The sequence below is a fragment of the Pyrgilauda ruficollis genome, unplaced genomic scaffold (genome assembly GCF_017590135.1).
Source record: "Pyrgilauda ruficollis isolate IOZ18807 unplaced genomic scaffold, ASM1759013v1 scaffold23, whole genome shotgun sequence".
NCBI classification, from domain to species: domain Eukaryota; kingdom Metazoa; phylum Chordata; class Aves; order Passeriformes; family Passeridae; genus Pyrgilauda; species Pyrgilauda ruficollis.
Window position 1 is genome coordinate 11,269,284 of NW_024522539.1, and position 24,547 is coordinate 11,293,830.

At 44.3% G+C, this 24,547-nt stretch overlaps 2 protein-coding genes across 5 annotated transcripts in view; both read right to left on the reverse strand.

Annotated features, from left to right (window-relative positions):
• The window catches only part of GNB5 (G protein subunit beta 5), a 29,390-nt gene extending 6,823 nt beyond the window's left edge, over positions 1 to 22,567 (reverse strand). For 2 of the 4 annotated variants that reach the window (XR_005955288.1, XM_041469198.1), the window contains exons 1-8: positions 21,194 to 21,208; positions 19,194 to 19,334; positions 13,721 to 13,832; positions 9,852 to 9,988; positions 8,306 to 8,347; positions 7,493 to 7,569; positions 5,866 to 5,998; positions 2,237 to 2,380 (exon numbers count right to left, since the gene is read on the reverse strand). Coding sequence is in view for 1 of the 4 variants with exons in the window: in XM_041469198.1 (XP_041325132.1) it covers positions 2,237 to 2,380; positions 5,866 to 5,998; positions 7,493 to 7,569; positions 8,306 to 8,347; positions 9,852 to 9,988; positions 13,721 to 13,832; positions 19,194 to 19,316 (768 nt within the window). In the remaining 3 variants the exon portion in view is untranslated. Of the gene's footprint in view, positions 1 to 2,236; positions 2,381 to 5,865; positions 5,999 to 7,492; positions 7,570 to 8,305; positions 8,348 to 9,851; positions 9,989 to 13,272; positions 13,644 to 13,720; positions 13,833 to 19,193; positions 19,335 to 21,193; positions 21,209 to 22,490 lie in introns of those variants that run through there. The other 2 variants (XR_005955289.1, XR_005955290.1) reach the window with 2 other exon arrangements.
• A 371-nt stretch (positions 22,568 to 22,938) lies between these two features.
• Positions 22,939 to 24,547, reverse strand: part of MYO5C (myosin VC) — a 33,957-nt gene continuing 32,348 nt past the window's right edge. Inside the window, exon 41 of the mRNA XM_041468980.1 lies at positions 22,939 to 24,501. Coding sequence (XP_041324914.1) covers positions 24,349 to 24,501 — 153 coding nt within the window. The 3' untranslated portion in view covers positions 22,939 to 24,348. The remainder of the gene's footprint in view (positions 24,502 to 24,547) is intronic.

Genomic DNA, 24,547 nt, shown 5'->3' on the forward strand with positions numbered 1-24,547 from the left:
CTGAGCTCAGGGGCTCAGCCTCTCTGAGGCTGTGTGGGAAGGACAAGGCAGGCCAGGTGGCTGCTGCTTCTGCTGAGCCAGAGCACCCTGCTCACCAGACCATGCCACACGTTATTTATTTTAATCAAATGTGATAGCTAATTAAATTAAACAGTTTCCTCACAATTCACGTATTTCTCTCTCTCTTTTTAAAAATTCTGTTGTTATAATGAAATCCTAGTGTTTTTAGTAAAGATGCCATTATTTAAAAGATGTAATGCTCCTTGGCACCAGCTTGTGGTTTCTGCACCAGGGAAGCCAAACAGGATAAAGAATATTTTGGACCCAGCATATTCCCCTCTCAAGCACCACCATAGGCCAAGCCCAGCCCTTCACATTGCTTCCATGTGCACTGCTCTTACTGACTCCTCTGGTAATTTGGGAGCACGACCAATCTGACAAGCTGGTGCTTTGACTGCTAAGGTTTTGAAGGAAAAACCAGCCACCACCTGTGGAGAGATGGACCCCCTGAGTGATACCCAACTCAGCTGAGGAGCCTTGTTCAGAGGGCACTGAGTACAACAGCCTGGGACACGGCCCTGAGCTTACTCAGGAGGGCTGGAATGTTCATTTAAATGGTTAAATGTAACACCCAGCCTACATGCTGATACACTGACATCGCTTATTCCAGCTCAAGGTTACTGTACCACAGAGGCCCAGTATTCAGGGAATCTCTGTATGCCACCATACCTTCACCATACCTTCATGCTGTTCTGCCTATACCTGCACTGACACGATGTAAGACAGGTCTTCACTGCAGTGGTGTTTTGCATGTGATGAATTAAGTGAATGCCTGTAAGCACAGACATGCCCAAGCTGCTCTATCAACACAAGTATGACATATTCTCTTAGCAGTAGCAGAGCTGCTTGTGATTCCTTGCCCTATAATAAGCTGAGCTGTTCCCAGGGAGAATGAACCTATCCTTTCTGGGAAGCAAGCTCGGTGACAGGAAAACCCGAGAGAAGTAATGCACTTGGATGGAATTAGCTTTCAGTCACGCTTCGGAGCAGCTGTGCTACCAGCAGGCAAGCTGGGCCAGTGTGCTGGACTCTGCTCCTGATGTGCCAGCCAAATTTGATAAAAAGAGCCATAACAGAAGAGGTCCAGGTATATTGTGTAGGGATAAGACCACCTAACACAAGGGGTGCACCCTTGTTGGCACCCTCTGGCACAAGGGCCATTTTCATCATCAAATACAGGATCAACCATGGGCCAGTGCTGGTGGGGCTCAGAAACCAGCAAAGTTATTGGTACTTTCAGCAAAGTTACCAGTAGCAACTGGCCTCTCAGCTCCTGCCAGCTCTCATCTGCACACTCACTTTCTAATGTGGGCAAGACTAAGATCACCTTGAAAAGGAGTTGAGCCCCATCCCACCCACCTTTATGCCTGGCCTGCCTCACTACCAGGCTGTGTGCCAATGGCTCAGCTGCTTGGGAACAGTGATCCCTCAGCAGCAGGACATGATTTGGAAGATGCCCTGGGTACTTTCCCTGACCAGTCCAGTCCTGCAGCCCATGAGGTTTGTGTGCTCCTCTGCACCAGGACAGGGAGCAGAGTGTTTGACTGATGAAGGGGCTTTAAATGCCTCCGGTACCACTGGAAGGCACAGAGGACTCAGCAACAGCTCAAGATGTGGCCACACCTCATCTCCCTGCTCCAGCTTGCACGAGGGGTTAGCCAGTGTCCAAGCTGCCCCTTGACTCTCAGGACATAGTGGCACACACATTATCTGCAACCCCACTTCAATGCCCTGAGCACAACCTGACGCCTGTCACACCCCATCTGGCTCCAGAGAGCTGGGCACAGGAAAGGAGCAAAGTGTGGGAAGTCTCTGCTGTTCCAGGCTCCCACCCACAGGGACTCACACCTCCACTGTGGTAGGAGCCCCATCTCTAACTCTGAGCCTTCCCCTTCCCAGCAGAGGCGTTGTTTTGATCTGGAGCTGGATTGCTTTGATGTGGGGTGGAACTTGCTAAGTAAGCAGAACTGCAGTCAGACTGGCTGGGTGGGTTTGACCCCACAGTCAGGGGTTTAATTTGCTCCTGCCTGGAAAATGTGCTTGCAATGAATGGATTGCACTGGGGCATCCAACAGACACTCCAGCACTCTCTCAATAACATCATGAGCCTCCTACTTTGCTGCCTTTTCACTTCCATATTCCTTAGTTTTATATTATGAGAGGAACTCCTGCTTACCCCAGAAACAAATGTATTTCCCGTTTCAGAAGGGGCCAGGTCCAGGCACAGGACATCAGCTCCATGACCATGGAAACTCTGTAGAAGTTGCCCACTCTCAACATCCCATAGAGCACAAGTTCCATCTCCACTTGCTGTCAGAATCTATAGGATGTGGGAAGAAGAGTCACAATACAAGAATCAGCAGATGACCTTCAGGTCACAAAGAAAAAACTGACATCCTACACAAACACCAAAGGACAGCTTTAATTTAATGAAATATTAGGCAATAAATCAAAGCCATAAGCCCAGTGTGAACCTAAGTTCAGTTTATGGTTTTTATTTTTAAGGAAAAAAGGTAGATTAAAAAAGAGAGTTGTATGGACACTACTATCCCTATGCAATGTTTCAATAACAGTCCCTTTTGTGTGGTGGGGTTTGCACAACTGACAGGAGTGAGGATCTGCTGGCATTTTCATATTCTCTAAAAAGGAGGGAGAACAATACTGGTATTCCTGTCTACCCCTGTATTTCACTCTATCCATATTTAGGCAGCTGGAATTCAGCTCAGGTAAGTGGAAGAACTCTTGCAGTTAAGTATACCTGTTTAACTCACCATTTTTTTTTTCTTTCTGCTTGAAATAGTCAGGTTAAACCAAATTAATTTGACTAAGACATGGATTTTCTGAAAGGGAAGTAAGCCTGTCTAGACAGTTGTTTGATAAGTCCATCAGCTCTCACTTGTCCTAAACCATTTGTGTGTGAAAGGGCTTGAACATACACTGCCCAAACATAGCTCACAGCTTCCCATCTGCTACAGTACTTGTAGAAAGCACATGTGATCAGAGCTTGTTATTGTGGCTAAATCCTGATGATGCTCAATTGTTCAAAATTTCCCCTTGGCACCCGAAACTGTTATGCAATCACAAATTCTGTAGGTTGAAAGAGTCCCTGTGCACTGGTGTGGAAGGAAGCAAGGGTGAACGTAGGAGGGCTCTCAGTTTTGTACGCAGGTTTTTCTCATGGTTGGTGAGGAAACTCAAGTGATCCCAGTGGGTAGCTACAAGTTAAAAACAAAATTCTCTTCAAGAAGAAAATGATCACACAGTCACAAAACCATTCACAGAGTTGCATAAAGGTTAAACACTGAACATGTTTCACAGATGCTCCAAAATTCTTCCCGTAAACAGAGGCCTGCAAAGCTGCAGAACAGACTGTTCCGAATCCTGCAGCAGAGAGATGCTAATGCTCTCAGATGATAATAGCAGAAGAAAGTCCTGAATTGTCTTCCCAGCCAGTTTTGAGCCTAGATGAACTCCCCTGTTCTGGGGAATGTTTGTACTTGGCTGAGGAATGAAGACTTTCAGCTCTGGGATTTGCTCTTGTAACACTGTAGAAGGGAATATGAAGGGAAAAGGAGTGGCTAAAGGTGTAAGGGAAGGGTCTGTTGGCAACCCAGAGCTCCAGCTAATGCTTAAAGAGAAATGATATGGACTCAACTTCAGCCCTGCCACACTTGGGAGCATGGCTGCCTGCCCTATGCAAAACACTTGAGATCCCAATTAACTGCTGCTATTAATACACATGGAGCATTGTCACGTGGGGAGCATTATCACACCACAGAGCTGCAGATACCTAATTTAGGAAGTGAGGCTCCCTGGCTCTCTGCTCACTGAGGCAGGGGAGGCTCTCTCAAGCAAGACTGGTTTGGGGCACTGAGAACAAGATGTGTGGGTCACCCAGCACTGCAGCTCGGGCTCCACGTGGGAACATGATGAGCAGCAAGGGTGGGACCCCCTTTTTCAGCACCCACAGCCTGGGAATGACTCACAATGAGCCACCCCCAGATCTCCTCCCTTTCCACTGCACTGCCCAAAGCCCATGAGCACACTAAACCCTAAACTCCTACCCAGTCCTCCACGCCTCTGTGGGAAAAGGCAGTTTAAGACAGCAGTCAGGGCAGAGCTGCAGCCCTGGCAGCACCGAGCAGTGGGAGCTGGGGGACACCTCCACCTCATGCTGGAGCTGCTCCAGGATAGCACCACATCCCTCCTGATGCAAACTGGGAGAGGAGGCCTGCTCTGCACACAGCTGGCAAAGCTCCTGCACAACGTATTTGTTGCACTATGCACCCTCAGAGTTACTGAATAGTTTTAATTCTCAATACTTTTAATTCTGATGCCTTTGTATAAATGAAAAAAGAAATGTGGGATTCTCTAGGATCTGCTACATAAGAGTCCTAAGAGAAGCTTGGCCAACCTGTTGCTTGTATTTGAATAATAACATGCAGTACTATAAATTATCACTTATAAGCCTAGCAATCACAAGAAAATTTCTTTTTAAAGACTTCAGAAAAATTTCTGACTCGCTAAATATAAAGCACCTTAATCCACTGTGGTATGACTTCATTCAATAGTAATACATGACCTTCAATATCAGTGCAGTTTGCTGTATTTCATATGGAAAAAAAACCCCGACTTTTCTTTCCTTTTTGTTATGAAAAAAAATTGCTATTTTTCCTGTCATAGGATTTAATATCAAAGCATTTAAGTATAGACAAGAGAAAAGTGGGTTTGTATCTCATCAAAAACATTCCACTTAATGTAGACTCTAATTCCACATAGCTCCTGCACAGAAGGTCAGGGCTAAGCAAGCCTGAGTGCTGGGTACCTCCACCACTTGTTTCCATGGCAATGGACTTAAATTAGCACCTCAGAGTCATTACAGAAACCAGAGAGTGACAAACAACAACATACTCTCGGCTTCACATGTCCTGAAATAGAAGCAACAAGAGCTGATATTTCCTTCAGAAGAGCTCCAAATATCTGGAAGAAGGGGACATGGTATTCCCTTTCCAGCAGCTCTATTGACATTGAGAGCTATAAAAATGCTCCATTCTGCCGCTTATTTTGCTGCAGAGCTGCACTGAGAAGAGCTTTAATTAAATTCAGAAACCAGAGAGGACAAGGGGATTATCCTGGCTCCTTTCATCATATTCTGTGTTCCTAGAGAAAGAGATCTTTGAGATATTCAATAGAGAGGAAGGCTGGCTTGGTCTCAGATCTGCATTCAGTTCATGACTTTGCCATCACCTCCCATTGTGGGCCTCTGTGCTCCACCCCACTGCCTGTGAGATGGGAACAGCATCACTCTTTTCCCTCGAGGGAACACAGCACTGCATGTAGAAACAGCAGGTATGGCCCTCTGGGGCCATCCTGAAGCTCATTTGTATCACTTGGTACAAATGAAAAATACTTTGAATGAAAGCAAAAGCAAATGTTGCCGGATGTCCGGGACAAAGCAGGCAAACAATACAGTCACCATCATCTGGCACAGCACCCAACCCAGTCCTGGCTGAACCAGGTTTTAACTATTTGCAATAGTCTGGGCTCCTAAAAGCACAAACTGGGGAGCAGAGAACATACAGGTACCAGAGAGCTCCCTCTGCAAAAGCCACAGGCCTTTGTAGGGTCAGCCTGACCACAGGCTGTGACAAGCATTTCCTTACAGCAGCTTTTGCAGCACCTTCATTGCCCCCTGTGAGGGTGTTCCAGCAGCCACGTGGCCCTGGTGCCCCAGGAGCAAGGAAGGACACATGCACTGCAGCTCGTGTGAGGAGATGGTGAGCAGCGGGCAGGGAACGCATTTACCTGCATGTCTGAGTTAGTGAAGCTGCAGGCAGACAAGTAGTTCGTGTGCATTGCAACAGATTTCTTCTTTGCAGCCATATTTTCATTTTTTTCAAATGTCAGAGGGTACACAGAACACTTGTTGTCCAGGCCACTGAAGAGAGTAATAATAGCAGTAACAGAGAGAGGAAAACTGGTTAAAACTGCGACGACAAAAGGCGAGTGGTGATAAGAAGGACACCACCTGTCAGGGCTGTGCTGCCAAACCCTTCCAAGTACCGACTTCCCTGTATTGTGCTGTGTGGGATCTCCCTGTGCAGGGAAGCCCCAGCTGCCTCACCAGCCTGGCTGCTTTACAGAACTTGAACAGCTGCGCCTCAGTATTTTTCACTCTTATCGAGGTTATAAATGGCACTGAATGAAACCTCACGAAAGTATAAGCTGGGAGGTGACAGCAGCCACCTCAGGGTTAATGTTTCACATACAGCCAAACTGCCATTTTTCTGCTGACATCTGTCATGGCAAAGATCAGTATTTCAGCATCATTATACACCTACCTTAACAAATGTGACCTAGCTCCTATAGAAGAGGCAGCATAGCTAGCAGTGGGTGTGAATACAAAATTTATAGAACAGTTTGGAAAAAAGGCAACAGAAGCACTGATCTCTGTAGCTGCTGCCCCTCTCCTGAAGAGTTGTACCAGTTAAGCTGTGTCAGACCCAGGACTCATTTCTAAAGGGTAGGATGTACCCTTTCCTAGAGCTGTGCTAGATCAGACCTGCCCTGGTCCCTGGGATCCTGGCACACCACCAGTTGCTGGTTCTGTGCCTTACATTATGTGCATGGCACTTAACTGACAGCACACCAGAAATACAGAATTAGGTGCAATGTATCCATGTATTCCCCATCTCTGCTGCAAGTGTAAAGACAGAACTTGCTTGCCATTCTTTGGGTTCTAGTCAAAAGCAGTTCCCAGACTGCTTTCCACACACAGTCTGCTTCTCTGTCTCAGTCTGCTGTGTTCTAGATCTGCAAGCTGCACACTGAAGTCTCCCTTTGTTCCTTCCTCTCACCCCAAGCTTGCTTTGTCTGATCCACCCAGTTCCTTCTTACAAGATGTTTTGCCAACATTTCATCTCTTTGTTTTTTCCCCTATATAAACTTATTTTTCTCAGACCCGAGCCCTCAGAAAACTACAAGATTGTCAAGAATGGGATTACTTCTCCCCATCCCATCTTAGCAAGATCTATTCACATACTGGTGGTAATCATTAATGATGAACCTCTATGTCATAAAAAAATGAGAGCAAAGAACACAATTAAAACCTCCTTCCCTTAGAAAATATATCCAACATAGACAACCACACTAGAAAAGGGAAGTTGCATGCATGCAGAATTCCTAACCCATGATATAAATACTGAAAGAGGATTATTTTCCATGCTTACACAACAAATGTTATTGCACTGAAGTCAGTGGAGATAGTATGTACGAGCCATTATGGAAATAGAATCAGAGGCACTGAATGTGGACCTTCCACCCACAATCAATCACGGCACACAAACTTCTATCTGTCAGCTTCTGAAGCCACCAGGACACTGCAACAAATCCAACTTCCCTGTGTAAGCTGCTGTGGGAACTGGGAACTTACCCACAAGCAATGGCACATCCAGAAGGGGCATATGCACATGCCATCACCCAGGTACACGGCATGGTCACGGCGTGCTCCTGAAACACAGCATCCCTTTAGACTGCTAAATGCTCACTGCTCCTCTAGCCCATGCAAGGAAAACGGTGGGAGTGATAAGTTCAGTACTTCTGTGGGACATCCTCAGGGTCAGTGCAAGGCATAGGTGTTTCCCCCAGCCACAACTCACGTGCAAGTCAAGAACCCTGACTGCAGAATGCAGCAGAGCAGCAGGAGGATGGCCAGTCCTTCTCTGACAGTTTCCACTTTATTTATGAGCCCCAGACTGATCACACAGCACATTTTATTGGGTCATGCAGTGCTGTGAAAGGTCCCCACTGCTGCACATGTAAAAGTGAGTTAAAAACAAGTTGTTTTTCCTCTTCTGTGTGGTGCAGGCAGGGCAGCCCAGACAGGGCTTGGCCATTTCACAGTGAACACGACAGCTGAAGGATCCCCAGATCACACACAGCACCTGCTACAGGAGTGCCCAGGAAAAGTTCCCCTGTTTTTCTGGCTGGGCTTTGCCTCCCTTGTGAGCAAAGAGGCTGCATCAGACCCTCCCACTGAAGACCATGACAAACCCCAGTGCCCTGACAGGGACTTTGCTCAGAAACAGGTCAAGGGACGTGTCTTGCCCTGGGCTCCTTTTGTGGGGTGCTAGTGGAAGTCTGCATTCCATCCCATTATCCCACTGCCTCCAGTGACACCTGTGAGCCCTTCACCTCATCCCACTGTCATTTGCCCTAGGCACTGAATTTTGCTGGTTTCACTTACTTTGTTGGTAGTGAAGGAATCCCACACGATCACCTTCCCATCCTAAATGAAAGCAGAGAGAAAGAGAAACTGAGGCCTTTGAGAGACATGGCTGCTTCCCAGCTTGGAGAAAACTCTGCTGCTCATTTCCTCTCCCCAGTCTGTTATTTCCTTTTGTCTCCATCTTAACAACAGCACAGTGGTCACAGTGAAGCACCAAGGAGACACTTCTCAGTAATGCTGTTGTATCTACCCCAAGAGAAGTGTATCTCCTCATCTCTGACTCATGTTTGATTAAAAGACCTATTTATTTTTCACTTTTTTTCTCTTCCCTCTTTAATGGCTTCATGAGTACTCCTTCCACCTGCAGCACATGCCACAGACAGGGCCATTTCTGTAAGCCCTCACTTGCCTCTACTGATTGTTTATGGATATTGCACTGTTTATTCATCTTCCCTTTCCAGTCTGATCCTGGTTTTCCCTTTACTTGTCACTACACTTACTTAACCTTCAATTATCCATTATACAACCAGCTAACCAGCCATCACAGAACCTTGCACAGAGAGCAGCACAATCACTTGGTGTACACCAGCTACACTCGTGCCAGCCACTTTGCCTTATGCACATAAAATTGTAATCTTCCCTGTATCATGAAAGTGAAATGTTTATTACTGAGCAACAACTGCTTCTGCATCTGGACTTACAGTTCTTAAAATAGAGTGAAAAATGCATTTCTACCTGTCTGTTCAGTTTTCTGATCTACGCACTAACGTTTTAACCGCTTTAAAAAGTGCGGCATTAAATATTTAAATTATTCTCTTTGTTGAGATCACCATGAATGGTAAAAACTCAGAGTAAGTGAAGGTGGCTTGCAATGCAGATTGCCTATTTTTATCCCTCAACTGAGACCCCTGACAGATTTCATGTAGGTCAGTGAACAGCTGTGAGATGCAACAAGCTCACTCACTGCCATACTGGGCTCAGGATGAACCAGGGGATCTAGAAAGCAATTATCTCATTACCTCCTCCAGCTTATGAGACTGGTCTTGAGCAGGTGTTAGGACTGTTTCTCAAAATGCCCAACTAAATGCAGTAATTTTGGCAGGATATCTGAGGCTTTCAAGGTCATATCAATCATACAGACTGCAGAAGAAATCTTTGTGCATAGAAACCTCTAAAAAAAAAAATCAACGTTTCTTCTCTTTTCCTGATTATTTTCTCTGAACACATAACCTGAAAAATTTGCTAAGTATTTAATCTGTAAAGAACAAGGAAATGGATGTAGCCTCACATGAGTCTATTTTTTTTATTTTAGGAGGGAATATGGGAATCTGTGTACAACCGGACAAGAAATATTTAGGATATCTGCTACAAGAGGTGTACCAATGATTCAAAGGTTAGATTTACACTCTCTGAACAAATACATTGCCAATGAACTTCTTTCAGGGCACCTTGAAATCACTTACAATAATCCCAGGTATCATCTGATAGGAGTGGCACACAGCACAGCAAGAAGATGTGTACAGTGCCCAAGAGCACCTTTAAAAACACCTGCCCAGCAGCATACCTGGGAAGAGCTCACAATTCTTCTCTTGTCTTTGCACCAGTCCATACAGAGAACTTTGTTTCCATGGCCCTTCAGGGTCCTCCTGGTCTTCATCACAAACTGTCCCAGTGCCTCCACACGCTCTGCCACCTGATGAACTGCAGACAGCTGATGGTTAGAGAGCCCTTCATCAAAGCTCTGCCCTGCAAATATCTGTTGATGAGTAATGCCCCTGGAGGGATTAATCCCTGAAGTTTGAGTCCATGGTGCAGTGAGCTCTGCTTCAGAGCTGGCAGGTGGCTAACACCAAGGTGGGTGGCACAGGAACATATTCACCAAATAAAGACAAGGATGAATTCACTCAGGGTTGAATTCCAGGGATGCAGCAGCTGAAGCTCTTGCAGACCATCCCACTCAAGTGTAACTGGAAAACAGATTACCCCTTTGCCCCCCTTTACTGGGAAATGTTCAGGCCTGCAGGTGGACAGACAGGTGTTCTGGAGGTGAGACTCCCAGCTGCAGCACTGGGGTGGTGCAGTGGGTACAGGTACTGGCCACTGGCACTGGTGACTGCTGTGCCATCCCTTCTGGTGGCCAGGACACAGCTCTGAGTGAGCAGGAAGCTGGACATTGGCTGTCTGAGTGCACTACCCAACTTTTCAACAATAACTATGGACATCAAGAACTTAGTGGGATGTCCCTTCTACAAAAGAGGGAAACAGGGCAGGCAAGCAACTTTTCTGAGCAGCATCCTCTGGTGGAGAAGTCAGTTCTTTCATACCTCATTTAACAGCAGTACTTTCAGCTGATGTTCTTAAAAACCCAACAAATTTACATTTCTGCTTGTGCAAACTGACTTTGACATAAAGTTAATGCAGCTGACACAACTAGAAGGTGTCTCATATAACCCTGATGCCCTGATGCTGGGATCACGTGTAAATGTGTGGGAGAAAGTGTCATCTGAGGAAACCTATTTGCCCTGCTCCAGCATGTTCATCCCGTGTGGAGCTGAGGAGGGCCATGACGTATCTCAGCAGCCAGGGGCAGCTCTTCACACACAGGGAGGGTGAGACTCACTTCAAGTCCCACAGCAGAGTAGAGATCCTGAGGCTGGAGACTCTGGCACCAGAATTAAAAACTACTCTCTTTAGAGGAGAGCTGATAGGATCCAGCGCTTCCTGTGTTGTGTGGCTGTCCACACCAAAACCTAACGTGATCCAGCTGCTGCTGCTGGGAGCAACGCCTGGCTCAAACCTTCTAAAATAAACGGAGAAGCTCACATGCTTTAAAGAGCTGGAAGAGGAAATTTTGAGCTTTTCACTGCCCTGCTGGAGACTGAGCTTCACCCCCATGGCAGGTGGTGCTTTGGAGCTGCCTTGCTACTTCACCCTTCATCACTTTTCTGGGGCTGCAAGGAAGCTGATGGGCTGGGAAGGGCTGTGACACTGAGAGAGCAGGCATCCTGAACTTACAGATCACTTCTTGGCACAGGCTCAGTGAAGCAATTTCTGCCCAAGGCAGAGACTGATTTCTAGTGGATTACCTTCTCAAGAGTTGTCTTTCACAGCCACCAGCCCCAGAGGCTGTGCCAGAATAATGTTCTCAGCTGAAATCTCTGCTCAGTCTCCCTGAGCCAGGGCACAGGCGCTGTCCACCATTCCCCACAACCTGCCCATAAGTCAGAAGCCAGTTTCTGAGAAAGTACCATATAAACCCACTGAGGAAAAGATACATTCCCCCTACTACTGCCCACAGAAACCTGCCTAATGATCCAATAAAAGACATGGAAACACAGCACAGGAGGCTATTATGGCAGCTGGAAAGATGCTTGTGTCCAGAATATATCTGAAAAAACAAATGCTTCACAGACACTGGACAAACAGTTTCCATTATGTGAACACAGCTGAGCCTCTGAAATTGTCTGGTTTAGCCTCACTGATTCTCTGAGGATGCTTATCTCCAACCACAGCCATAATAATCCTGCTCCTGCCCAGCACAGGTTTGAGAGTCAGACAGTTATTTTTAAGCATTCACCAGTATTGTTCAAAGATAGTTGAAAATCATGCACTCAGACAAGCAGATCAGCTAAAGCCAGTAAACAGCTTGAGTAGTTTTACAGAGGTCCAGATAAAACTGCCCGTTTTTCTTAAAAATATTGTTTGGCCTGAACAGGAGGTGTGGAATTGATGCAGACACTCTTAGGTCTTTGATCCTTTCTGTGTTGGGTCTAATGGTCTCTCTGGCCCTAAAAATTCATGGATTGCACAAACAGAACAAACTTTTGTCTACATCTAAAATTTTAAGCTCTTGAATTGACTCCTTAAAAATATAAGACTGCAAATCAAATGCATGTTTGGCATTTCCTCTTTCTATGCACATTTTTGAGAGCTGCTGTTCAAAACCAGTTGAACAAATAAGGGCAATCCTATTTCAGCCAGCTATTTGTTTTGGGAACCACAGAGGGAAAGTCATGATCCGAGCAAAAGAATGCAGAAGATACAATTTTAGATTAGGGGAAAAAAAACCCCAAACCAACCACGCAAAAATCAGAAATGATGTCTTATTCTGAAACTTACAAACTCTGCAGAAATAGTACCCGGGACTAATTTAGGTGTAAAAAAGCTCTGATACAGAATCAATTATATAAAATATCATAAAGGAGCATTGTTCTACAGCAGCATAACACTTTTGTCTTAGAAATGCTGTAATGGCTTTGCAAACACAGCTTTCCAATGGAAATTCATAGATCTTATATATGACAAAGAATATCCCACGACTATCAATGGCACACACAGTTACAGTGTCACTGTCATCAGAGGTAAAATATTTTGAGCAAAAATGGGTTTAAGAACATGCTTAAGAGGTCTGTTAACCAAAGACCCTGCCACTTCTGATACAGAAATGGTACTATAGGAGTATGGTGATTTACGGTAATGTTTCTGTAATGAGGACACCTCTGTTTAACAGTTCTGATTAACAGGACATTCATATGACATGACTGCCTAACTTAGGCAAGAAAAAATTCTATTTATTCCAGAATATATATATATATATATATATAAAATTCCAGAATACTTTTTTATTTTCTTTTAATTGTAATCTTTCCCAACCTGAAAATCAAAAGTGTTTTGCAGTCCCTCATTCTTACAAAACACTAAAGAACTAAGAACTAAGTCACTGGATACAAGCTCAGATTCCTTTTCAATGCTTAAGGCACCAGAACACATTAAAGAAAAGTTTTAATGACCCAGTAATGTTTCTAATAGAGTGAGCTACATGATTTCAGACGGAAACAGTAACTTACGTGTTTTTCTAAAAAAAAAACCACCAAAAGCAAAAAAACCAAACGAAACCAAAACAAAACCCTGCAATGTATCGTTGCAATTATAAAATGGCATAATGATAATAAAAGGATTTTTTATATCTCTGAACTTGTGAATACCTATTTGAAAAGCTCCTTTAACGTAAGGTGAGCTTCTTTTTCCTGACAGGGGAAGGGGCTCGGGGGAGGGCCGGGCTGAGGTCTGTCCATGGCATTTCTGCGGGGTTATCCCTGGATCCTGAAGCTGCAGCCGATCCCGGTGAGTTCCACATTGACAGCTCCAGCACTGACTCACCCGCACCTCTGAATCAGCACTGCATCCCTGCTACTTGTTTCCCTGGCAGAAAAGGGGCAGAGCAGCTGTTTTTGGAAACAACGCTCCTTTTTAAGCCCTTCCACACCTCGGGTGAAATCCCGGCCCCATTAAAGCAAATTCCCATCAACTTCCACATGGCTGGGGTTCATCCTGGCTGCTGACAGTACACCCAGGCTCGGCCGGGCTGTACCCAGGCTGTTCGAGGGTCGCCGCCCGCCGGCTCCCCCGCCGCCCGCGCCCGGCCCCACTCACGCTCCACGTCGTGCAGCTTGGCCCGCTCCTCCTCCAGCTTGCCCTTCAGGGTCTCGGCCTCGCTCTTCAGCGATGCCAGGGTCTCGTTCTCGTGCAGCCCCTCGGTTGCCATCTTTGCAAAGGAAGCGGGGAGAGCGGGGATGAGAGCGGGAGGGAGGAGGAGTTTGCCAGCCCGGCTCTCGGGGATGCTGCCGCGGCTCCTGCTGCCTCAGCAACGGCGCCGGAGCCGGCCCGGGCTCCCCCTCCCCTCCCCGCTGACGTCCAGGCCGGTCCTGAGCACGCACACCGTGGGGACCAGCATCCCCACCATGCCCGGTCCTGCCGGCTGCAGCATCCCCATCCTGCCGGCTGCAGCATCCCCATCCTGCCCGCTGCAGCATCCCCATCCTGCCCGCTGCAGCATCCCCATCCTGCCGGCTGCAGCATCCCCATCCTGCCGGCTGCAGCATCCCCATCCTGCCCGCTGCAGCATCCCCATCCTGCCCGCTGCAGCATCCCCATCCTGCCCGCTGCACCATCCCCATCCTGCCCGCTGCACCATCCCCATCCTGCCCGCTGCAGCATCCCCTGTCCAGCCGCTCCAGCATCCCCTGCTCCAGCATCCCAGTGGTCTCCAGGCCGGCAGCTGGGACCAGCCTCATCTCCCGCAGCCCAAAGGTTTCATTTCCACAGAAACACGTGCCAGTGGCTTTATCTGTACATACCTAAACTTGTTTGTACAAGTTGCACAATGTGGGAGAAAGAAGGGAAAAAAAGCCATTGGTCACCCCAATGGCATTTTAAAATATCAGACTGGAAAGCCAGATCTTGTCCAGGGTTAGCAAGACCCATCTTAGCTCCATCACTCCCTGATACTCCTATGGGTAGGGGGTACTGGGAGAGTCAGCTATGTAGGTCTCTAGGACAGATGCAGTGGTGAAAACTCTTCTCTCTACTATGCTTTGAATCCCTGATTTTTGAATTTGTTGTTATCAGAGTTCCTTTCCTTTTTGTTTCTCTCCTTTAGACAAGCTATCCCTTGTAACCTTTGTATATCCTACTCTCAGATGTGCACGTTAGAGTCTGTGGCATTCACATCTCTTGAAACAGAGCAGTTTCCAAAATCCCAAAGAGGTAATAAATAGCCCTCCACTTTGGTGTGGTGTGAGCCCCGGGGCTCAGCTCTTGGGTTCTGCTCATATGAATATGTGCTGGGCACAGGGAGCAGCTGATGCTTCCAGAGAAAGAACCGTGGCACATAGCTTTTTGTTCCCTGGGAGTTCCTTGAAAATGTCCCCTTTTCATTGCAGAATTGTCCTTGATCTACAAGGAGTAACTCTGTGCAAATTGACGCCCATTATGTCCCTTTAGGCAGAAAATAGACAATCCAGTGGCTATTGTTCAACCTGGGGATGTGCCAAGATTGGAGAGGAGATAAGAAAATGCTTGTTTGCAGCTGTTGTTTGGACTCTGGGCACATCCTGGACAAAGCGTGGGTCTCAGAGAAAAGAAAAGTCTCTTCCCACACTGGGTTTAGAAGCAGTGCTGCTGTCCAGCTGGGAAGCAGAGGCAGAGCTGCTGAGCTCTTCACCATCGCTCTGGAGCTGAACTCGGGGTCTGGCCAAGTCCACAAGGTCCCTTTTAGTCAATGGCTCTGCAGGCAGAAGCCAGGTTACTTGACTGTGAATCAAATGCAGTGGATCTATTTCCAGCCTTCTCACTCTCCACAGAAACCGGTGCGATCTAACCCAGCCAGCCCGATGGCCATGTAGGCAACCCTGAACTCATCACGAGAGAAAATGTAGGCAGTATGAGCTATGGGTTCACACACTGCTGGACAGAGGAACATCCTTCAAAGCCCTCAAGAGTCATCAGCACATTGCAAATGCCTTCCAGCACAGGCTATGCCAAGGAAATAAAAATTGACTATTTTAAAAGTGATAACAAAAGAACATAAAAAAGCAAAACCAAGAAACCCAAAGATCTTTTAGCAGGAAAGTGACAGAAAGCTTCTTCCCGTGCATTATCTTCAGGTCTGAAAAATTAAACCTACTTATATTAAACTCAATAATACAGCTGTGTCCTGGGGGACTAGCAGAAGTAGATTCTGAAGAAGAAACTTCATTTTTGAAGGATTCTAATCTATAACAAATGCCTTATTTCTGACACCTGATAAGTGTGGAGAGGCCCAGAAGTTAAACCCAACAAAAGGCATGTAGGATATTTCTTTGCCTTGATAGGAATGCATCAGCTCTCAGGAATTTGGCACAGATAACACCTATGTGTCAGACAGTTGGCATAGTTCTAACAGTGAAAAATCCAGTTTCTTGCCTTACTGATGTGAGCAGTCTCACTGCCTTGTGGAATGGGATTAAAAAGTCTACAAAGAGCAGCACAGAAGGTGAGTCTTTGGGAACCGTACATGTGCAGGCTGATACGTGATGCTAATCCTGAGATGATGGGGTCAGCAGAGCCAGGAGGTGGCAGGGAAGCCTCTACTGAACAGACTGAACTGTAGAAGTGTGTGATACATAATGTATATTTCACTGGTTTGAAAGAAAAAAAATTTAAGTATTTAGTTCATCTGACCAACTCCTGCTTAACTGCCCATGCCATTGTTAGCTAACCATGCAAAAATACAGGTTAGACTAAGGCAAATTGGGAGCTTTAAATAAAATGAACCAGGGCTGAATTAATTTAGATGATAGCTTGAGTGCCAATGAGTGCCACACATGGCAAATACACCAGATTGCTGTAATGAGTGATGGGGGTCCATGGAAGAAGGTTGGTCCTGCTCTGGTAATAGTAACACTGGGGAAAATGAAGGATCTAGCAGTATAAAACAAGTTGTTGCCTACCTCAAAAGTCAGGCCTTTAAAATAAGTTTCCTTTCTCACTAATTCACCGCTGATACCTTTTCAAGTTGTAAGCTAATTTTGTGGTGAAACTAAACCAACAAACATTGAGTTTCTACTGATTAGCACCAAACTCCAAAGCAGGCAAAACCCCAGAGGAAAAAGATTATTTTGTCTAAAAGGCAAACAATTGAAGTAAGATGATGTCAACACTGGGAATCAGCAATTTCTGATTCTGTTATCCCTCGACATATGTTGTTTTTGGGGAAATCACCAAGACTGGCTGATGAAAATGCATGTGTACATCTGCTGGACTGAAATAGGAGTTGCATGGGCACATCAGGGAGCTGCAGAAAGATCAGCCAGTCAGACACCACAATATGCACATGCATCCACAAGCACAACTGTGGCAAAGGATAGATTGTGCATTTTGATATAAGCCAAAGCATACACACAGCTCTGAAAAAAAACATTTAAAAGTCAAGGATGGAATTTCCCTACTTGTGTGTATTTCTGTGCTAGTGAAAAGAGCTCTCTGTGTTCTAAATATCTGCTTTTAAACCTTTTAGAAAGTATGAAGCAAGCTGAAGCCAGATCTAGCAGAAAGCCCCAGGCCCCTGTGCAGTGCCATTGGGAAGCCTAACAGGCTGTTAGGTACTGATGCAATTCCTCCTGAAGTCTGTCTGCTTCCACCTTCCAGCTGTTCCAGCTGCTAAGAGTCCGGCCTCCTTACTGCCAATAACAGGGAGTAAGTTGCAGGAACTGTAAATAAAAAACAGCCCAGCCAGTTTCCTGCAATTCCAGCATGCATTTATCAAGTCATGCAAAAATTTACTGAATAAATAGCCAAGAAGGCTGTTGGCCAAGAAGGACCCGAACAAAGCAGCAATTTCAGTTTGGAGAAGCAAACAAACTGGGAAGGGACTGCCTTTTGTCTTGCAGTCATTACATCTAAACTTCCTCCTAAACAAAGTAATGCATGGGAATGTGCTGTGTCAGCCAGCAAATTGTATACATGTACCACCTACACCTCCAAATCAGTGCTCTCATCTCCCTGTACAACAGGGCTATGTAAACACAGCTTGCTAAGCCTTTTAGCATTTCTGCAGAGATCATTTCATTTGACACTCACATACAACAAACTGTTGGACCCTACGGTAGAGAACACTTCTGGGGAGGAAACAGTGATGGATGTCTTCTCCAACTGAAGGCACGATGGTTTAGGAAGATAAAATAAAACTACTGCAGGCTGGACAGCAAAATTCTGAAGTTTACAAAAGGAGTTATGGAGGCCAGCTCTTCAAAAGCCACATAAGTTCATGACCTTAGCTGTGTATTTCACCTAAAAAAACCCCACTGTGATGTCTCTGGAACAGATCTCCCTAGCAGGAGAGTGGGATATCACCACACCAGTAATTGCTGGAGGTTAGAAATCCTCCAACAGAAGACATTCCACTGCTCTGCAACTTTTTCCCAACTTATCCCCATTGTAGCAACTTCCAGCTCTCACCCAAGTACTGCAGATAGCCCAACCTGGTCACAGTAGGAAATGTGTGCACAAAGGAGTTGTGACAGCCCTTCACTGGTGTCTGAGACAAACTAGGTGAATGTCATCTCCCCTGTCTCTAGTGAATGACTTTGTGTGATGATTTAATCTTTTTGTTGTTGTTGTTGTTAAGTTCCTTCAAATGCAAGTGAGAAACTCAAGATCATAGGCCAAGCAGAGCACACATGTATCTCAGGAAAGAGATGGGCACATAACATTTGCATAGCAAGTGTGGTACCCTAGGGTAAAAAGCTTATGGCCATTTTCCAATCAAGAATCATAAAAAAGTATCCTTGAACCCTGGGGCCACCTCGCCTGTAGGTTTGTGGAAACGCCAGGTGTCTGTCTGGGCAGTATGTTGGGGAAGATGAAACAGGAAAGCCTTATAAATATGATTGCCTGGTAAAAGATTTTGAGAATATGGAAACTATAAGCGAGATTGAAATGAAAGCAAGCTTTCAGATACCTTAGTTACTGAACAACTGGAGAACAATGGTATGGCCAGCTGAAGGTAATCCCCTTTTGATGGAACAATACCCTCTGCTTGCAGACACTTCCAAGGGTCAGAGCAGACCTACTAGCTTGGCAGAACCAAAGAGTAGGTTTTAGGGTCTGAAGTGCAACACATTATGGTAATGTCATGATTCTTATAGGCTGTATGTAAATGCTATAGGATGTGTATCTTGTACCAGATTGGCTAGTGAGAATTAGGATGCTCAGCACAGAAGATTTATGGTATTGTAACGGGAACTCCGCTCTCTTTTACTCTTCCGTGCTCGCTCTCATCCTCTTTACCACGCTCTTACCTTCTTTCTCTTTACCACCCTCTTTACCTCTCTCTTTCTCGGGCCTGCTCTGAGCTGTGGCTGGCAGCTCCCAGCAGGGCCCCTGCACCCAGGCCCTCTGCAATAAACCGCGAGTTCCAAGACCTGCCTTCAGAGATCTCTCATCTCCATCTGTGCCGGCCGTCCTACCCCCTGTCCCTCCCACAGCAGTCTGTGAGCCTAGCAGAGCTGATTTGCTGCCCAGAAAGATCCAGTTCAGAGAGCCCCGCTGCGCTCCCCGTTGCGCGGCTGTGAGCTCGGTGACGTACCATCTCCACACAGAGCGAGCAGTAGCTGCGCTGCTCTGATCTGACAGAAACAGGCCGCAGGGGCTTCTCCTTGCCGCACTTGTCGCAGGGACCAAACACAATTGCTAAAAAGGTCTGGTCCATCTTGGTGGGCCACGAGAGCTGAAAGAGAAGAAGGAGGAAAGCATGCACAAAGTCCAGCACAGAGCTTCCCACCACTGCTGTGCCAGCTAAGGAGCCTAGGCTGCATATAGACATCTGTAGGCTGGATAATCTCTCTCTGTGACTAATCCCTCGAGCTGGATGGACTGTCACTATATACAAGACAGTCATGTGCTCTGCAGAGTCTTTTTTATGAAGAAAAACATATAGCAAAACATATTTAAACACACCATTATAATATGTGCTGTGCATATGGGTTCACTACACGTGGGAAAGTGTTTTTAATTTGTACTCAGGCATTGCCAGCAGACAACAACCTGAAATCCACAGCAACAGCTGGACTTCTGAGAAACCTGCACTGATCAATAAATTTTGTTTTTCCATTGTATTATAAAATAGTCATTATTATGCACTATTTTAAAAGTTGAAAATATGACCTAGGATTTGGTCAGCAGCAGCTACAAAATATTATGACCAATATGCTGTTTGAGCAGAAATTGATGCTTCAAACACACTGACAGCTGGGTCATTACAAATCCACTTTCGTTCTCAAGCCAGGCATCTCTAAGATCAAAGCACTATCACCAACAGAGTATTAAAAACTACTTGAGAGTCAGACAAACAAGAATAATATTGCAGTGTCATTTTTGTCTGTACATTTTTCATAGGGAAAACAAGACCTTTCACCTCTTCTAAAAATGGAAGTTTTTAACAATATTTAGACTTGTACATAAAAAATGTATTTGTGGTAAACAATCAGAAGTAGTTATCACAAGAGAGATTTAAATGGAACAAAAGAAATTCAATGACCTATGACATTTTAGAATTTGTCTGGCTGGACATTATATAAAAATCAAACCAAACTTTACTCTGTGTACTTGTCTCCACCCTGTTGTTTATTCTTATGTATTTCAGTGGACTATTTGAAAAGTAAGACAATAAACGCAGAAATCCTGCCCGCTTTTAAGTAAATAAAAGTTTTAGTGTTGTCTCCAGGGGATGCATGACTTCATCCCAAAACATGTGGGAAGAACAAATCTGTCCTGGAAGGAACTGCAGTGTAATAATTTAAAATTTGCACGGGGATTTCAGTCAATAGTCAAGGAGGTTTATATTCCACTTGATGAAAGCAGCAAATATGGCCTGAAGCTTTTAATGTAGTTTTTTTGCAAATGTGAACCTGAGACCACAAGCTGCCACCTTTTCCAGGGAGCTTCTCTGTGCAGGTATTGCTCAGTGCTCTAAAACGCCTGCAGTGCCTGTGCTCAGCTCTCCTAGGTCCTTAAAACTGGACATTGACAACTGAAGAACCTGTTATTCCAAGGTTCTCAGAATTAGTGGTTCCCTGAGGAATCACTGATCTTATTTGAATAAAATGTCATCAGTAGCTCCAGACACTTTTGAAAAGGATCTAATGGGTTTGGAATAAATACTCTGGGCAGAATTAATCTTTGATAAAATATGAGAATTAATCTTGATAAAATATGAGAATTGGCTGGAGTAATGTACAGGAGGAATCATACCTGCTATCAGTATTTCACTTCAGATGAGATTATGACACATTACAAAACTCTACTACAAGAGAAGCCACCAAAAGTTCTGAATAATTAAAAAGCAGTATTACTCCTGACATAGTATACAAATCTACAACTATGACAATTTTACAAAAGATATTTAAAGCAAAAAGGTCTAAAACCCTTACAAGTTCTAGCATTGTAGCCTGAATTTTTAATCTTACTAGGTTTTTAAAGTCACATTATAAATTTAAAGATGGTGACTCATTAAGAAATGTGTTATTATAGAGAAATTCTGTACAATGAATCTTGTTGTAAAATGAAAAAAAAAAAAAAAATACCCACCTTTTCAGAGAGCAAGAACCTGGAGATTCTCAAGATGACTAAGTAAGCCCTGTGCAGCTGCTAACGTAGAAAGACAACCTACTATTAATTCTACTTAAAGGTATTTAAAGCTCAGCCTCTCCAGTTGCATCACCTCAGATCAGTTACATACTGGGGATTACTGATAATGACTTTATTTTAACTGCCCTCTTTTAGAACACAGAATAAAGAACAGAAACTATTAGGCAAGCCAGACCTTACCTACCTGTTCCATACAGCAGCTTTTTTGATGGTTTGTTTATAAATAAGTATTTGCTTGTTAACAAATATCAAAGCTAAAATATACTGGGGAGGTGACTGACCACTGATTTTTCCAACTATCAGCTTGGTATTCTGACAAAGAGCACTGCCAACATTATCTCATATTCTTTAAAAATTTACAAGTGTAACAAATTGAGTAGTGTCTATCCTGGTTCTTCCTTTGTTATACTTCTACAATTCTCCTGTTCTAAGACAGTAAATTTAAAGTCAATAGGATTAAAAATTGCTGCTTTTCTTGCACTCTTTGAAAAAATTTTGGGATATTTATGAAAACATGTCTGAAAAATTTCAGAAGTGCTGAAGGTCACATCTATTATTAAGACTCTATGGAAGGCACTGAATTAATGCCACTAGAGTTCACATTTGGTAGTCAAGGGGATCTGAGGGGAAAAAGACAGAACTGAACCTCAGAACTGAACCTCAGCCCAGTAGAGACTTGGGTAAAAGTAACCAGTCCTAATCATTTTTTTATTGGAGTATTATGGGAGCACAGGACTGAAAGGGACCACCTGTGCTCCTGAGCTCTATTCCCATACACTGCAGGAGTCACAAGTCTAAACACATCCAAAAATGCCAAAAGCATCTTGCACATCTCTCCATAAGCCATTTCAGCGCCTCCCCACTGCAGTAAGGATCACCATTCAACACTTCCCCATTTGAATGAAATACCTTTCTCCTTTAGCATCATTCTAGGAAAGTTAACCTCACTAATGTCCCTCCACTAAAACTGCTTCTCATAATCAGAAGAATAACAGAGAACAAAAATAGTTTTGCACTTCAGTTCTGGCTGAAGGCATTAATATCAGCAAAAGCAAGATAAGTTCTGAGAGCATACAGTAAGCTGGATAATTTTAAACTTTGTTTTAAAAATATACCTTGTTGTTTGCATACACAGCATTAATAGCACACTCCACACAAAGCTCTCAAAGTAACGAAGCATCAAATTGTCAGAACAGTTTTCCTTGATCAACAATTTTTGTCACAACAGCACACGCACCTTGACACCTCTCTGTGATGTGGATGCAAGAGTGGGCTGTGATTTTCCTCACGTCAGCCAGGTAACAGACACACAGCTCCAGGAGCTGCAAAAAAAAAAGGCTGTGCACAATTTGCAGCAACAAAAGTTGCTTCCATTAAACTATTTCCAGAAATTCATGAGGAGCCAAGGACAGCACACAATGCTGACAGGAAGAGACACAATGTTACAGCAAAGCAACTAAATTAAATAAATGTTTCTGGTGCAGTACAAGACTGACAACACTCACAAATGTTCACATAGTTCCAAGTAACTTCTTTCAAATTATTCCATACTGAAAACATAACTATTTCATCACACAAAGAACTACAGATTGATTTAAAACTACTTTATTTAATATGTTAAAACAGTCTACCTACATGTGTGATCTTTTGTACAGCTTTTATTGTTATTGAATAAACCACAAAATGTTTCCTTCATATATTTTGACTATATCTCTGTGGATATCATGAGGAATATGACACTGTACATAGTAAGCACCAGGAACACTAAATAGCAAGAATGATTCCCTCTTTATACTTAAAGGTTGTCTGTGAAATTAAACAAGTACTAACACTGTAGTAATAGTAAAAAAAAAAAAAATCAAAGAAATTGTTCCTTAAATTAACTCAATTCATTATAATCCTTTAGCTATTTCAGAGCTTTAGTACTTGATTTTAATAACTATGGCAAACAGAGTAGCTAGAAACCCAGCATTAGTTATCTATTTGAGGACAGTCACCCTTGTGGTGAGGTGAATGCTATTTCCCCTGCTGTTCCGACAGGGTCCAGAACTAAATAAAGTTATGTTTTACTCCCTGACCAAAGGGAGAAGGCTGAACAAAGCAGAAAGGAGACCATTTCTGCATTTAAAGATTCTGCAACTGAAATTACAGAAGTAAAGGTGAAATGTAAGGAATTAAGCTTGATTTATCATTAACACCAGGCCACAGTTGCTGCATCTGCTCCTATTCAGTCTCTGGACTGCAGGAGAGAAACCAGCAAAATGAGAATGGCAGAAAGGTGATGTGTGCATACTCAGTGTGTATTCTGAAATACATTGCACTGCAGATGGAAACAAACCAGGAGATGACTCCTGCCTTTCAGACAAAGCTTGTACTTCAAACCTGGATCACAGCATGAATTTTATATCTAACTTTTCTATTACAATAACCAATATTGAGTCCAAACTTGGCACTGTAGAGAACAAAACTGAAACCTGTCTCCAAGAAGAGCACTTGAGTGCCTGCTCTGGCCAAGGAGCTGTACAGAATGCCTGAGCTGCAGAGAGCTGAGCCAGCCTGCCTACAGAAGACATTGTGGGTTTGTAACAGCCATTCTCTTAGATTGATCTTAGTTCCCCTCTTCACAGAAAGGTGAAAACCAGTCTCAGATATATCAAGGCAAAGAACAAAATTGCCTTGGGAAGAAAAAAACCCCTCTCATTACAGGAAGTGAAGGCAAAGAAAATTGTAAAGCAGTAACATCAATCACATGCCAGTCTTCCCCTCTGACTGCTGCTGACAGGGCAGCAATGCAAACTTGCCAGATAAATGCTTTTCTTGTCAGCTGTGGACTAAAAACTGTATGGTAAGCTTTGTGTCCAGGTGATGATAGAAAGTTATTCTTGTAGGACTGAAATGAAGGAAGAAGAGTAAGAAAAGGGAGAAGGAAATAACAAGATAAAATTACTCCTACTCTTCAAGTCTTGACCAACAAACAAGTTTTTAACAGCTTCATTCACTGCACGCTGCCATACTTTCCAGCAGCTGGTGAAATGAACCATGAAAGTCTGCTGTCTTTATAGAGTCTCTGAGGAAATACCAATTCACTGGTTTTATTAAACCCTTGTGAGAAAGCCAAGTTTGAAGCTGCTGGGGACTTGTATCAGTTCCAAAGCATGTGGAGAGGGGGTGAAAGGAAACGTCACTTGAAAGAGATGCTTGGTATCAAGCATCAGCTGTGGAACATCCTCACGGTTGTTTAGCATAGCCTGAAATCAGAACAGAAAGAGTGTGAAAACAATGAATTAAGAATCA